Source organism: Oryctolagus cuniculus, chromosome 4 (assembly GCF_964237555.1).
Source record: "Oryctolagus cuniculus chromosome 4, mOryCun1.1, whole genome shotgun sequence".
In the NCBI taxonomy this organism is placed as follows: Eukaryota; Metazoa; Chordata; class Mammalia; order Lagomorpha; family Leporidae; genus Oryctolagus; species Oryctolagus cuniculus.
Genome location: NC_091435.1, coordinates 3,031,814 through 3,046,082, shown reverse-complemented (window position 1 = coordinate 3,046,082; position 14,269 = coordinate 3,031,814). Strand labels below are relative to the sequence as shown.

Below are 14,269 nucleotides of genomic sequence, written 5' to 3'. Positions count from 1 at the left end.
TGGCCTGAGTGCTTGGGCCCCTGCACCGCGTGGGAGACGTGGATGCTGTGCCGTGCTCCCCACGTGCCTGTGTGTGTAGCGATTTCGTGTTTCGTGATTTAGGACCGACAGAGAGACCGACAGACAGCTGCAGAGCTTCCTTCGCTGGTCCACAGCCCCCAGGAACTCACTCCAGGTCTCCCACAGGGGCGGCAGGGACCCAGCCACTTGAGCTGCCACCTGCTGCCCACCAGGGTCTGCGCCGTCGGTTGCCAGAGCAGGGAACTGAGCCCAGGCACTCGGCCAGGGGGCGCGGGGTCTTCCCCGCGAGGTCAGACACTGGAGCCTGGCTGTGTTCTGACAGCCGCCTTGCCCTCGGGAACAGTGCACAGGCTGAGGCTCCACCCCCACGCGAGGTTCTGCAGATCCCGGAGGGGACCCTAGCAGGCAGATGGAAACCTGCCCGCCCAGAGGCCAGGAGGGGTGCCCCTCGCCCCCGGCCGAGCGCTTGGGAAATCTGCCAGGTTTCCTGCCCAGTCTCCTCCAGAAACGAGCGGCCGGGATTTGGTGGCAGGGAGCCTTGGCGGGGACGCAGGCCCAGGGCTTGCGCTCCACCGTGGCCCTTCCTGCTCACACAGGAGCAGAGGGTCTGGGCCCAGGGCCCAGGGTGGCCAGGCCTGTGGCCGCTGCCATCGCCACTCTCAGGTCAGAGCGCCCCCTCCTGGCTGAGGCGACTCCGCGCACGGTGTTGTTTTTCTGTGGCCAGCATCTCATCCAGGTCTCAGGAGTGCAGTTGTCAGGGGGTGGGGCCGCGCCCAGAGCCTGCCGCAGGGCCTGGGGGCGGCTGGGCCTCCGGTTCTCAAGCCCCCGGGGGAGTCCCGTGTTTAGCCAGCGCTGAGACCTGTGGATCTGACCCCCAGACCGGACAGCTCGCGTAATTCTTGCAGGAAGCGGGTAATCCCAAAACGCAACTGTAGCTCTTCGCTTCCGTATCCCTTCCTGGAATGGCCGCGGGGAAGCCGCTGGCGTTCACGCCTGGCATTAGCTGTCCCCGGCCTGGACCACCAGAGTGTGGTTAAACGTCAGGTTGCTAGTCAGAGGCGACCCTGGGCCCCGAGCTCGCACTGGCACTGCACCCACACAGGCTGCACCTGCCGCACCTGCCACTCAGTCCTGAATTTCTGGTTTTCGCTGGAAGAGAATCCTGAAGATCCAGGGTGAGGGCCCAGCCCATCACCGCTGCTTCTTCCAAAGCTGCGCTGCGTTCGGAATCCACGCGCAGAGGCTGCAGGGAGATAAATTCCGCGAAGCCAGTCTGGCTTCGTGGAGACTCTGAAGGTGTCTTGTTCATGAACTGTGGACCTCCGGCGCTTTCACGAAGGACTGAATTCACACGAACTCCACTCGAGGCGCCCCGAGGCCGGGGCCCCTGCGGAACGTCCGGATGTCGTGAGGGGCCTCAGGACGCTGACGCCCGGGGCCTCGTAGGGAAGTTCCGGCTGGCGTTTCCGCAGAAGTCACCTGCCTCCCCCCGGCCCCGTGAGGCCACTGGCAGCTTAGCCTCGCGCGTTTCTTCCCGGAGCAGAGCCCACAGCCACCAGGCTGCAGCAGACGGCTAAGCTTCCTTGGCGGCCTGTCCCAAAAGCCCAGTTTGGAATGAGGCGCGACTCCCCCTGCAGGCCACGCGGTGTTGAAAACTAAGTGGATGGCAAAAACTTTTGTACCAGAATAGACTCATCTTTTTTAAAAAAGAAAAAACAAGATTACTTATTTGAGAGGCAGAGTTACAGAGAGAGAGAGAGAGAGAGAGAGGTCTTCCATCTGCTGGTTCACTCCCCAGTTGGTTGCAATGGCTAGAGCTATACCAACCCGAAGCCAGGAGGCAGGAGCTTCTTCCAGGTCTCCCACATGGGTGCAGGGGCCCAAGGACTTGGGCCACCTTCTACTGCTTTCCCAGGCCACAGCAGAGAGCTGGACAGGAAGTGGAGCAGCCGGGACTCGAACCAGAGCCCCTGTGTGTTCCGGTGCCACAGGCGGAGGCTTCACCGCTGTGCCACCATGCCGGCCCCTGGACTCACCGTTTAATTCTGTGTTCCCCGCGCCATTGACCGCGTGCCCGTGGTGTTTCTGTGGGCGTCCTCACCTTCCTCTGTCACCCATGGCAGCCCCCTGCATTCTCTCACCTTTTCAGATTCCTGTCTCTGGGTGGGAGGACCCGGTGTGTCCGTGCTGCTCTGTGCTGCGCAAACGTGACCACGGTGGGAGACGTGGCCGTGAGGAGTGTGCCCTCACCCTCTCTCTGTCGCAGGACCCAGAGATGCAGTGCCTGCTGCTGTCGGATAGCAAGAGCTCCGCGCACGCCAGCCACATGGTCGTTCTGCCCGGGGACAGCGGGAGCGGCGTGGCCGCCATCAGCTTCCTGGGGGCCCTGAGGATTCCAGTGAGTGCCCCCCGGGGTGGAGGTGGGGTGAGGGCGAGTCCGTCAGCCATCTTGAAGACGCCATCCCAGCCCGGCGTTCCCCGGGCTGGTGAAGCCCCGGCGTGGAAGGCGGAGCAGCCGGGAGCTGCTGCCGCGGCCTTTACTTGCCCCCACTAGGCTTCCGTTGTTCTGAAAGGGGTTTGCTCTGGTTAGAAATGCAGTATTTCATGGACAAATAGGACTCTGGTCTTAAAGGGGAAAAAAAGAAAAAATCCGGCTGCTCTAGACCGGCACCTGTGCGACGGTGGCTGGGGAGCTGAGGCCTGACCCCCGACCCCCCACCCCCGACCCCCAAGCCCATCCTTCTGGGCACTCACCCGCTACCCTGCTGGCCCGGAGGCCTCGGGAGGGGGCGCGGACCTTGGTGCTGCTCTGAGCCCCAGCTGAGCCCAGCCCCGGGAAGTCCGTGCGGGTGCTTGGGAGGGGCCTGCAGCACGGAGAGGACCCGGCCCCGGGGCTGAGTGCCCGCGGGAGGACAGGCTGGCGGACACGCGCTCGGTCTGCCAGCCCCGCGGGCCTGCTGGGGGACAAGGGGCCACGGGGAGCACAGACACGGGAGGACGGGAGACTGGCCCGCAGGGAGGAGGAGGGAGCGGCTGTGCCGCGTTGGGGGCGGCAGAGCCGACGACTTCCCGTGGCTCCTGGTTTTTCCGTTCCTGACTCCACCACTCCCACAGCAGATAGTGGGGAGCTGCAGAGGGCGAGGAAGGCGGGGAGCAGCCTGTGCCAGGGAGCCAGGTGGCACCGGCTGTCCCAGGCGCGCCGAGGCCAGGCCATGCCCGCTGGCACTGTCACCTGCCCAGAGCGCTCCCACACAGCCCAGCCGCCTTCCCCAGGCCCTGCCTCAGGTTCAGGACAGAGAGTGCTAGCAGGGTCCGGGAGACACTGGGTCCCCGCAGCGGAGCCTGAGCCGGCGGCAGCCCGCGGAGAGCGCTGGGCCGGGCCCCTGGGGCAGCCTGAGGTTTGAAAACCCGTGTCCCTGCTAGCAGCTGGTGACCTTCTGCGCCACGTGGCGCTGGCTGCCCCAAATGCTGTCTGAAAGTAGGGCGCACACTGGCAATGCCATTGTGGGAGGCGTATGGAGGTGGGGGCAGGCTTGGGAGGCCTGGGCTGCCTGCCTGGCTGTGTGCTGCTCTGGGCATGAAGACAGCTGATTTCCCGGCAGCCCGGTGCGCAGGCCGGCGCCTGGGGGCACACAGCGACTCCCGCGCGTGTCCCCGCACGCCTAGGGCAGTGCCGACGCTTCAGTTTGCTCCATTTCAAAGCGAGAGGAATCGAATGTGCACCTTTGCCCCGTTTTGACGGGGGTGCCGAGCCCAGGTAGCCTGGACATGGGCGGGGGAGGGGCAGGTCCCAGTGCTCCTGGATCCCCCGCCCCTGCTGTCCTAATGGCACCTGCAGTCACTGTGCCACCGGTGCTCACCCCACGCCCATCTCAGGGGTCCTTCCCTCCGCTCGCCGTTGTCCCCCGCATCCCCTGCTGTGTGTCACGCGTGGCAGAGTGGCGGCCCCAGGCCTGGCGGAGCCGCTGCTGTGTTTCGGGGCAGTTGCGCAGTGCTCCAGGGAAGAGGACGCACTCGGACCCTGGACCACCCCCCGCCACGCCCTGCTCTGCCTGAGCTCCCGACCGGCTCATGCCAGAGAATCAAATGGCCGTGTGTTTCCACTGGAGAGAGAGGCCGACTCTCCAGCTCCAAAAGCCGCCGTGTGCTGGGAGTGCGTCCCTGCCGGCCACGTCTCCCGCCGGCTCGCACTCCTCCCGCCCTGGACAACAGGGCCGTGGCCAAGCCCGGCCAGGTCTGCGGAGGCCGGGCCAGCGGGCGGGCGCTGTGGCGGGTGAGGCCAGCCGGCCGCCTTCTCTTGCAGGGCGTGATCGAGTTTTCTCTGTGTCTGCTGTTCGCCAAGCTGGTCAGCTACACCTTTCTCTTCTGGCTGCCGCTGTACATCACCAGTGTGGGTGAGTCCCCCCGGGGCCCAGCCGTGGGAGCTGCCCCTCCTTTGCTCCTCGGCTGTCTGCAGCCCCGTGTGGGCCACACGGGTGCCTGGAGAGCCGTGCTCTCGAACTGCACACGGAACACAGTTCAACACAGAATTCAGCTCTCAGACTTCCCAACCGCCGGGGCCTCAGGGCTGGCACGTGGCGTCCCAGCCGTGGCTCCGTGGCTCTGTGGCTCGGGGCCCTTCCTCTTCTGGGGCCGCCCGCACTGAGCGGGGGCAGGGCCGCTGGGATCCGAGCCAGGAAATCCTTGAGGAGCTGACCCAGGCCCTGCTTCCTGGAGACGCACGTCTCCCCTTGCGGGGACGGAGGGGCGGGGACACTGTGGCTGGGGATGGGGACTGGGGGGGTGGAGCCTGCCCCTCCGCAGTGTGGGCCCCCTCCCTTGTGTGTGGCCCCCAGGAGAAAGGCGAGCGGGGATCAGCGACCCTCAGAAGAAGGGCTCGCTGCGTGGAGGAGTTGGAACCACAGGCTGATGGTGGGGGTGGCCGGGCCCACAGCAGCCTCTGGGCCCTGGGTGTTGGGGAGAGCGAGGGGGAGGAGAGCCCCTGCTTGTCCTTGTCTCCTGTAAATCCGAGTCGGCCAGCCATTGCCACGGGCCTGCGTCACGGTGTCGCAGCTCCCTGGTCAGCCAGCCACCCAGCCATCACCACGGGGCCTGCGTCACGGTGTCGCAGCTCCCTGGTCAGCCAGCCACCCAGCCATCACCACGGGGCCCGCGTCACGGTGTCGCAGCTCCCTGGTCAGCCAGCCACCCAGCCATCACCACGGGGCCTGCATCACGGTGTCGCAGCTCCCTGGTCAGCCAGCCATCGCCATGGGCCTGCGTCACGGTGTCGCAGCTCCCTGGTCAGCCAGCTATCACCACGGGGCCTGCGTCACGGTGTCGCAGCTCCCTGGCCAGCCAGCCAGCCAGCCATCGCCACGGGGCCTGCGTCACGGTGTCGCAGCTCCCTGGTCAGCCAGCCCCCAGCCATCGCCACGGGGCCTGCGTCACACTCGCAGCTCCCTGGCCAGCCACCCAGCCATCGCCACGGGGCCTGCGTCACACTCGCAGCTCCCTGGCCAGCCAGCCACCCAGCCATCACCACGGGGCCTGCATCACGGTGTCGCAGCTCCCTGGTCAGCCAGCCATCGCCATGGGCCTGCGTCACGGTGTCGCAGCTCCCTGGTCAGCCAGCTATCACCACGGGGCCTGCGTCACGGTGTCGCAGCTCCCTGGCCAGCCAGCCAGCCAGCCATCGCCACGGGGCCTGCGTCACGGTGTCGCAGCTCCCTGGTCAGCCAGCCCCCAGCCATCGCCACGGGGCCTGCGTCACACTCGCAGCTCCCTGGCCAGCCACCCAGCCATCGCCACGGGGCCTGCGTCACACTCGCAGCTCCCTGGCCAGCCAGCCACCCAGCCATCGCCACGGGCCTGCGTCACACTCGCAGCTCCCTGGTCAGCCCCCAGCCACCCAGCCACCGCCACGGGCCTGCGTCACGGTGTCGCAGCTCCCTGGCCAGCCAGCCAGCCAGCCATCGCCACGGGGCCTGCGTCACGGTGTCGCAGCTCCCTGGCCAGCCACCCAGCCATCGCCACGGGGCCTGCGTCACGCTTGCAGCTCCCTGGCCAGGGCGCCCCCAGAGCTCACTCTGCCGTTTTCCTAGATCACCTGGATGCCAAGAGAGCCGGCGAGCTGTCCACCCTGTTTGACGTGGGCGGGATCTTCGGTGAGTCCCACGGCGGGGGCGGTGCTGGGACCCCCTGGGGACAGCCAGGGTCTCACAGTACCCGAGCCGCCGAGGCCATCAGCCCGCAGAGGCCTGCCCGTCTTCCTGAGCCGGAGACAGTGGGTGGGGTGGGGGCCCTGGCAGGTGAAGGGGCTACAGCAGGGTGACTGAAGCCCACCCTGAGCCTGCCCCAGTGCCCCGGGGCTGTCACCTTCCCCAACAACCCTGGGAGGCCCAGAGCGGGGGTGGGGGGGGCCACCCTGGAGTTCTGCACCCAGGTCACACCTCGCCTGCCCCTCCCCCTTGCAGGTGGGATCCTAGCAGGCGTGATCTCCGACCGCCTAGAGAAGAGGGCCTCCACCTGCGGCCTCATGCTGCTGCTGGCCGCGCCCACGGTCAGCCCCGCCCCCACCCTGGGGGTGCTCCCGCCTGCCCCTCCCCCCAGCCTACCTGGTTCGCTGTGCTGTTCCTGCTCTTGGGCAGTGAGGGCCCCTCTCTGGTCAGTCCCCCGTCTGGCAGTAGCACTGTGAGCGGCAGAGGACGGAGGAGCGTGGCCTTGCTGTTTCCTGTGGTGACACAGTGACACTGGCGGTGACACTGCCACCCCAACCCTTACACTGTGACTCCTCACCCGTCTGCCTCCCTAGTCTGTGACTGTGCCCAGAACACAGTCAGGCCCAGTGCTTGGTCAGCGTGGCCCTCGCACACTAAAATGGTGACTGAGTGTCACCAGGCAGAGAAGCCGAGGAGGCCACGGGCCTCACACAGGGCCCCCAGGGAAGGCTGCCCAGCGCCGACCCCATTAGCCCAGGAGCTCCGTGGGGATCCTCCTGCCTCCTGCGGTCAGCCAGAGTATGGCCCAGGGATGCTGGCTGGGCTGTGGCCTGGGTCCCATGCTGGGGGTGTGGCCTGGGTCCCATGCTGGGGGTGTGGCCTGGGTCCCACTCTGGGGGTGTAGCCTTGGTTCCATGCTGGGGGTGTGGCCTTGGTTGCACTGGCTGGGGGTGTGGCCTGGGCCCACTCTGGAGGTGTGGCCTTGGTTCCATGCTAGGGGTGTGGCCTTGGCTGCACTGGCTGGGGGTGTGGCCTGGGTCCCCCGTCTCACCGTGTCTGCCTGTTCACAGCTGTATGTGTTCTCCACCGTCAGCAGGATGGGTCTGGAAGCCACTGTGGGTGAGTACCTGGAGCCTTGCTGCTTGCCCCGCGGCCTGGGGAGAGGGGGTGGGGAGTCAGTGAGGGAGAGTGCGGCCTGGGGAGAGGAGGTGGGGGGTTAGCCAGGGAGCGTGGGCTGCTGTAACCGGAGCAGGTGCCCGTCTGGGGCAGAGGCGGGCACTCCTGCCCCAGGCACAGGCTGGCTGTGTGCGGGTTTGCGAGCAGGTCGGGGGGTGGGGGCAGGTGCAGGCTGCCTGGTCTGGGCAGTGCCGAGCCCCGGGTGCCCAGAGCAGGCTGCTCAGGCCAGTCTGCACCTGGACACAGCCCTTGAGTGGCCCCTGCAGGAGCGCACAGCACCCGCACCCGCACCCGAGGTAAAGGCCAGGCCTAGGCTGGCTCTTGGGCTGCTGCAAATGGCCAACCCCCTGGCTCGGCGACCTGGGAGCCGGGGCAGGGCCCAGTCCATCTGCTCCCGGCTGGCTTCCATCAGCCACCGGGGCAGTGACGTCACCCTGGGGGACCAGTTGCACGCTCCCCGCCGACGGCACTGACAGAATACACCTCCAGCAGTAAGCCAGCGGTGGGCATGCACAGGCGTGGGTTGGGGGCGGTCCCAGGGAAAGTGACCCAGAAAGCAGCTGCCCGGGACTGTGTCGGCCGCCTCCTGTGGGCAGTGAGAGCGCTCGGGCCAGGTGTGACCGGCGCGCAGCCGTTCCACGGTCCCCGTGGGGCTGGCAGGACGGCGGCACCGAGACCCACGTCCTGGTGGCGAGAGCCGGGAAGCTGCCTGGAGTCTCCTGCCAGGTCCTGAAGCTTCGCGCAAAGGCCTGTGTGCGGAGAGATGGTCCCCGAAAGGCACGTCGTGGGCCCGCAGTGAGCGTGCCGTAGCCACTGTCGTGACGAGAAAGCCGCAGCCGGGTCCAGCTGAAGGGGGCAGGGCGGCCAGGTGCCAACAGCGGCTGCCGCCCCGGGTGGAGGAACCGGAGCCCGCACCTGGGCCCTCGGGCACCTGGTACTTGAACAGCGCCGGGCATGGCGGGAGGCCAGTGGCGCTGTGTGGCCGCCCTGCCCCCCCCCAGGCCGAGCCGCGCGGTGCTCCCAGGGTGCACTGCTCCACGCTCAGCACCCCTCTGCTTCCCACAGCCATGCTGCTGCTGAGCGGAGCCCTGGTCAGCGGGCCCTACGCGCTCATCACCACCGCCGTCTCCGCCGACCTGGTGAGTGCCCGGGCCATCATCCGCGTGGTCTCGGGCCCCTGGCAGGCCCACGGGGAGGAGCGGGGGAAGCTGGGCTCCTCCATCTCCATGTCCCGAGTCACAGACCCAGAGGGACAACCCCGCCCCGCCCCCGGCCATCTCTGCGTGGGGGGCCTTCCTCCATGGCCTTCATGCAGCCTGCTGGGGGCGGGCGCGAGCAGGAGACGCGCGTCCATGTGGGCGTGGCAAACTGCTAGGACCCACACCAGTCCCATCGGGGGCCGCCCTCGTGGGGAAGAGGGAGGATGAGCTTTTGCTGCTTTATCGGACTCTGAGAAAAGTGGGCTGGGGGTGGCTTCTACTGTGTGTGTCTCCCACGTGGGTGTTTACGCTCACAGCTTGGGCACAGTTTGTCCCGGGCGCTGCTGCCCCAGTTTCTTCTCCTTTTGTCGTCCTCAGTGGGTGCTGTTGACCCCGGCCTTGTGCCCCCAGCCAGGGCGCAGCCCTCGTGCCTGGGTCGCTCGGGCCCCTCGCCCTCCCCTGGCATGTGCTGGTATTGAAGCACACAGAGGGGTCTGGCACGCACCCCAGAGAGACCCCAGCTGCCGCCGCAGCTCGGGGCAGGGGCGGGAGTCGTTCAGCTCCCGTGCTGTGGTGCCCGGGCGGGGAGCAGCGCTCTGGGCAGGGGTCCCGGGGGGGTTGTGACTTCAGCGCCCTTGCAGCTTGGCTGCCCCGCGAGGCAAGCGAGGGGGGCCTGGGATGGAGCGGAGCGGGCTTTGCGATGGAAGCCATGCTGCGTGATGAACTTGGAGGCCGCCGTCCCCGGGCGGCCGGGCTCTCCCGCTTCTAAGCCGCTGAGACCTGGTTCACCTTGGTGTTTGCTCTCCTCCAGGGCACTCACAAGAGCCTGAAGGGGAACTCGCACGCCCTGTCCACCGTGACCGCCATCATCGACGGGACCGGCTCTGTAGGTGCGCAGACTCATCCTGGCCGACAGGCGCCCCGGCTTCCGGTTGCCTTGGGAGCGTCAGGGTCGGCTGACCTTCTCACACTGCGCGAGGTCAGCCCGGGGCGGCCAGCCTGTAGGGCTGTCCCGTGTGGCTGGGCGGTGTTGGAGGTGAGGCGGGCACAAGACCAGCTGGACCAGTTCCCCAAGGTCGGGGCTGCGGGCGGTCCCCTGGCTGCGGTCACCGTCCTGTCGGGAGGGGACACACGTACAGAAGGGGTGGTGCCAGGAGAAGCGTCCTCCCGGAGCACGCGGGACCCCGGCGGGTGGCGTGTTGTGGAGCACAGGAAGATGAGGACAGGCGGTGGGGGTTGCAAAACACCAGGCCTTCCCAGCCCGCCAGCCAGAGCAGGCCGTGGCCTTGGCCTTGCCCTTCCCCCACCTCTGCAAGCAGCAGTGACTGCTCCCCGCCAGGCAGAACCCCGCCTGCACCTGGCCCTGGGAGCCGGGGAGATGCCCCTGAACCTGAGGCGTTGGAGGCTGCGGGGTGTGGAGGCTCTGGGGCTGCAGCCTGGTGTCGCCCGGCCCCAGCACCTGACCAGGGAGCTGGGTGAAGGAGCTTGGGGTGGGTGGGGAGGCAGACTGGGGTCTCGAAGCAGAAAAACCAGTGATAGGTAGACCCGGGCGGCTCAGAAAACCCAGCTCAATCAGAGCCCGGCTCTCCTGCCGCCCTGGGGGACGGGCTGGTGTTTCCCCTCGGCTGCCCCCTGCGGCCTTGTGCTGGCCAGGTGGCGGGTGTCCACGGGACGTGGCCTTGTGCTGGTCAGGTGGCGGGTGTCCACGGGACGTGGCCTTCGTGCTGGTCAGGTGGCGGGTGTCCACGGGATGTGGCCTTGTGCTGGCCAGGTGGCGGGTATCCACGGGACGTGGCCTTGTGCTGCCCGAGTGGCAGGTGTCCATGGGACGTGGCCTTTTGCTGGCCAGGTGGCAGGTGTCCACAGGACATCACCTTGTGCTGGCCGGGTGGCAGGTGTCCACGGGAAGTGGCCTTGTGCTGGCCAGGTGGCGGGTGTCCACAGGACGTGGCCTTCATGCTGCCCAAGTGGCAGGTGTCCACGGGACATGGCCTTGTGCTGGCTGGGTGGCAGGTGTCCACGGGACGTGGCCTTGTGCTGACCGGGTGGTGGATGTCCACAGGACATCGCCTTGTGCTGGCCGGGTGGCGGGTGTCTATGGGATGTGGCCTTGTGCTGGCTAGGTGGCAGGTGTCCACGGGAAGTGGCCTTGTGCTGGCTAGGTGGCAGGTGTCCACGGGAAGTGGCCTTGTGCTGGCTAGGTGGCAGGTGTCCACGGGAAGTGGCCTTGTGCTGGCCAGGTGGTGGATGTCCACAGGACGTGGCCTTGTGCTGGCAGGGTGGTGGATGTCCACAGGACGTGGCCTTGTGCTGGCCAGGTGGCAGGTGTCCATGGGACGTGGCCTTATGCCGGCCAGGTGGCAGGTGTCCACAGGAGGTGGCCTTGTGCTGACCGGGTGGCAGGTGTCCATGGGACATGGCCTTGTGCTGGCCGGGTGGCAGGTGTCCATGGGACGTGGCCTTCGTGCTGGCTGGGTGGCAGATGTCCACGGGACATTTCTGGGTGCCCATTGCTGTGTTCCCGGCTCAGGGCCCAGCGTCCTTCCACTGCCCACAGCCTCCCAGCCTCTATGCTGCTGCCCACAGATGCCAGCGTGGCCCCTGCACGGGGCCTTTGCACGGCTGTGCCCTGGGTGTCCCCGCCCCGCTGCACAGCTCTGTACCCGTGTCTGCTCAGTGAGCCCCCCTCTGTCCACAGCACTTCCTGCCTTGGCTCTGTCTGGCCTCCCTCTGCTGGGGGAAGCTCCTTGGGGCTGGGAGCGGCCGTGGTGGTCTCTGCTGCGTCCCCCCAGCAAGAACTGACCCTCCGATCCCGGGCAGCGGGGATCTCAGGCCGGCCCTGGAGGCCGGGCTCCTCGGTAAGGAGCGGGGTCCACAGCTCCTCAGGCAGGGCCGCCCCCCGCATCTCAGGATCCCCGGCTCCGCACTCCGGCTGCCTCTCCAGGGCCGGCCGCTGTGCCCTGCGCCCAGTGCAGCCTGGGCTAAGAAGCTGGGCTGTGGCTGCTCCCCCTAGAGTCAGCCCAGGCTGGTGTGGGGCCTGGCGTGGGCCCAGTGTGGGGCCTGGCGTGGGCCCAGTGTGGGCCCTGACGTGGGCCTGGTGTGGGCTCTGGCATGAGGTCCTGGCGTGGGCTTTAGTGTGGGCCCAGTGTGGGCCCGGTGTGGGCCCGGTGTGGGCTCTGGTGTGGGCTCTGGTGTGGGCTCTGGCATGAGGCCCTGGCGTGGGCTCTGTGTGGGCCCTGGCATGGGCCCTGGTGTGGGCCCAGTGTAGGCTCTGGCATGGGCCCAGCCTGGGCTCTGGTGTGGACCCTGGCGTGGGCTCTGGCATGGGCTGTGGCGTGGGGGCCCTGGCGTGGGGCCTGGCATGGACTTGGCGTGGGGGCCCTGGCGTGGGGCCTGGTGTGGGCCCAGTGTGGACCCTGGTGTGGGGCCCAGCATGGACTTGGCGTGGGGCCTGGCATGGGCCCGGCGTGGGCCCCTTCACTGCACAGCTCCAGAGATGACTGAATGACGGACACCTTTCAGGGTCCCTCGTGGGGCTGGGGCCAGGGCCGGGACTAGGACAGGGCAGCCCAGTGCCCCCCATGTGGAGTTCACCCACCATTCTCGCTGGCCCACAGAGCAGCAAGGAAGCTTCCAGAAGCCTGGAGGACCTTGGAGGAGGGCAGGCAACTCGGGCCCAGTTAGCCGTGTGACCGAGAGGTCGCTGTGGATTTGTGACTCCCTCGGCTCGCCGGCTGCCTGAAGCTAATTTGGAGCTCGGCTGGCAGCCCGGTTGCTATTTTGAGGCAGAGGATCAGAGTTTAAGGAGAGGAGAAAGTACACAGGCAGGTGACGAACCCGTTTCCCTGCTGTTCTCTTAACGTGAGGGGGCAGAATCGCGTGGCTGCAGATGGAGGCTGTGCGTCCGCCCGGACATGGGAGGCAGCCTGCCAGCGCCACCCAAGCCGCCTACAGGGGCCCCGAAGCGGCCGCCGCCGTGGTCTCTGCAGCACCCATCCGAGCTCCCCCGGGCTAGTGTGCCACTGTCACGGGGCGGGCGCCCTGAGCCGTTACCATGGAAACGACATGCCGCTCGTCCCCCGTGAGCGCTGCCCAGCGAGGCCGCAGAGGAACCGCGCGGTGTCAGGAGGAATTGCTTCCCGCCAGGGTCCCCCGCGTGCGCCCGGGGCTGACGTCCACGCAGTGACGCGGGATGAAGGGAGGCCGAGCTGACACACAGCTGGCCAGGCACTGGTGGGCAAGTGACAGGGCAGGGGTCCACGTGGGCTGCAGTCCGTGCGCTTCCTACAGAGTGGCTGCCCACAGCCCTGCCTTTTCCGGGGTAATTTGTCAGGGACAGAGAGAGACAGAGAAGGAGCTCTGTCCCCGGGTTCACTCCCCAGTCGGCCATAATAGCCAGGCCCGGGCCAGCCAGGAGCCAGGAGCTTCTTCCAAGTCTCCCACACGGAGGCAGGGGCCCAAGCACTCGGGCCATCTGCTGCTGCCTTCCTCCCCGGGGTGTTAGCAGGGAGCTGGATTGGAAGCGGAGCAGCCGGGACTCGACCCAGCGCCCTGGGACAGGCCACCGGCACTGCAGGCGGGTGCCTAACCTGCCGCACGGCCAGACAGCCCTGGGCCTGGGATTTTCTCCGATTTCCTGTGTTTGAGGTAAACATGAGCAGGCCACCTGGGAATTCTTCTAAGAAAATACAGGTGCGCATCGCTGGGTGACTGGGACGCGTTCTGCGAAGGGTGTTGTGGGCAGTTGCGTCCGCCAGCGGTGTTGCTGCCCGGAGACGCCAGGCGGCGCGTGCTGGCCGTGGGTGAGCTCGGCAGGCACTGGCAACTCGCCCGGTCCGCGTCCACCGTGGGAGGCGCTCCTGGACCGGTTCTCGGGAGCTCAGCTTCAGAGGTAGGAGCCGGGTGAGGATTCTTCGTGCTCAGGACCGCGCTTGCACCCGAGAAACCGTCCCGCGCCTGTATCCGGCTGCACTCAGTCCCGGTGGGAACACGCACCGAGTGCGTGCCAGGCGTCCTTACACACGTGTGTGGGGGCTCTTTCCCTTCTTTGTTCCTGCATCTTTTAGAACTCGTTTGACATCATTGTAGCGCAGCGCTGTGGCACAGCGGGCTAAAGCCCCGGCCTGCAGCGCCGGCATCCCGTGTGGGCACCAGTTCAAGCCCCAGCTGCTCCGCTTCCAATGCAGCTCCCTGCTAATGGCCTGGGAAGGCAGTGGAAGATGGCCCAAGCGCTTGGGCCCCTGCGCCCGTGTGGGAGACTCGATGGAGCTCCAGGCTCCTGGCCTCAGCCTGGCCATTTGGGGTCCGACCCAGCAGACGGGCGATCTCTCTTTCTCTCCCTCTCCCCCTTCTCTGCAGTTCTGCCTTTCAAATAAATAAATAACCTGTTTTAAGTGTTTTTACTTGTTCGTTGGAGAGGCAGGGGAACAGCTACAGAGAGCCCCCCCCCCCCCCCCGGCTCACTCCCCACGTGTCCTCCGGGGCTGCACAGGCCAAAGCCAGGAGCTCAACCCGGGTTTCCACGTGGCTGACGGGAACCCAGGTGCCCCGCCGGGCTGTCTCAGCAGGCAGCAGGCGTCCGCGGTCAGAGCCGGGAGGAGAAGCGGGTGAAGCCCGGCGCTCCGGCGTGGGCCGCAGCGTCTTCCCGGAGCCCTGACTGCTAGGCCAGTGCCG

General features: G+C 67.3%; 1 protein-coding gene across 2 annotated transcripts in view; it reads left to right on the top strand.

Annotated features, from left to right (window-relative positions):
* Positions 1-14,269, top strand: part of SLC37A1 (solute carrier family 37 member 1) — a 61,441-nt gene that overhangs the window by 42,759 nt on the left and 4,413 nt on the right. For both annotated transcript variants that reach the window (XM_070073119.1, XM_070073120.1), the window contains exons 11-17: positions 2,288-2,419; positions 4,325-4,415; positions 6,105-6,167; positions 6,477-6,562; positions 7,292-7,340; positions 8,463-8,536; positions 9,408-9,486. In XM_070073119.1, the coding sequence (XP_069929220.1) occupies positions 2,288-2,419; positions 4,325-4,415; positions 6,105-6,167; positions 6,477-6,562; positions 7,292-7,340; positions 8,463-8,536; positions 9,408-9,486 (574 nt within the window). The remainder of the gene's footprint in view (positions 1-2,287; positions 2,420-4,324; positions 4,416-6,104; positions 6,168-6,476; positions 6,563-7,291; positions 7,341-8,462; positions 8,537-9,407; positions 9,487-14,269) is intronic.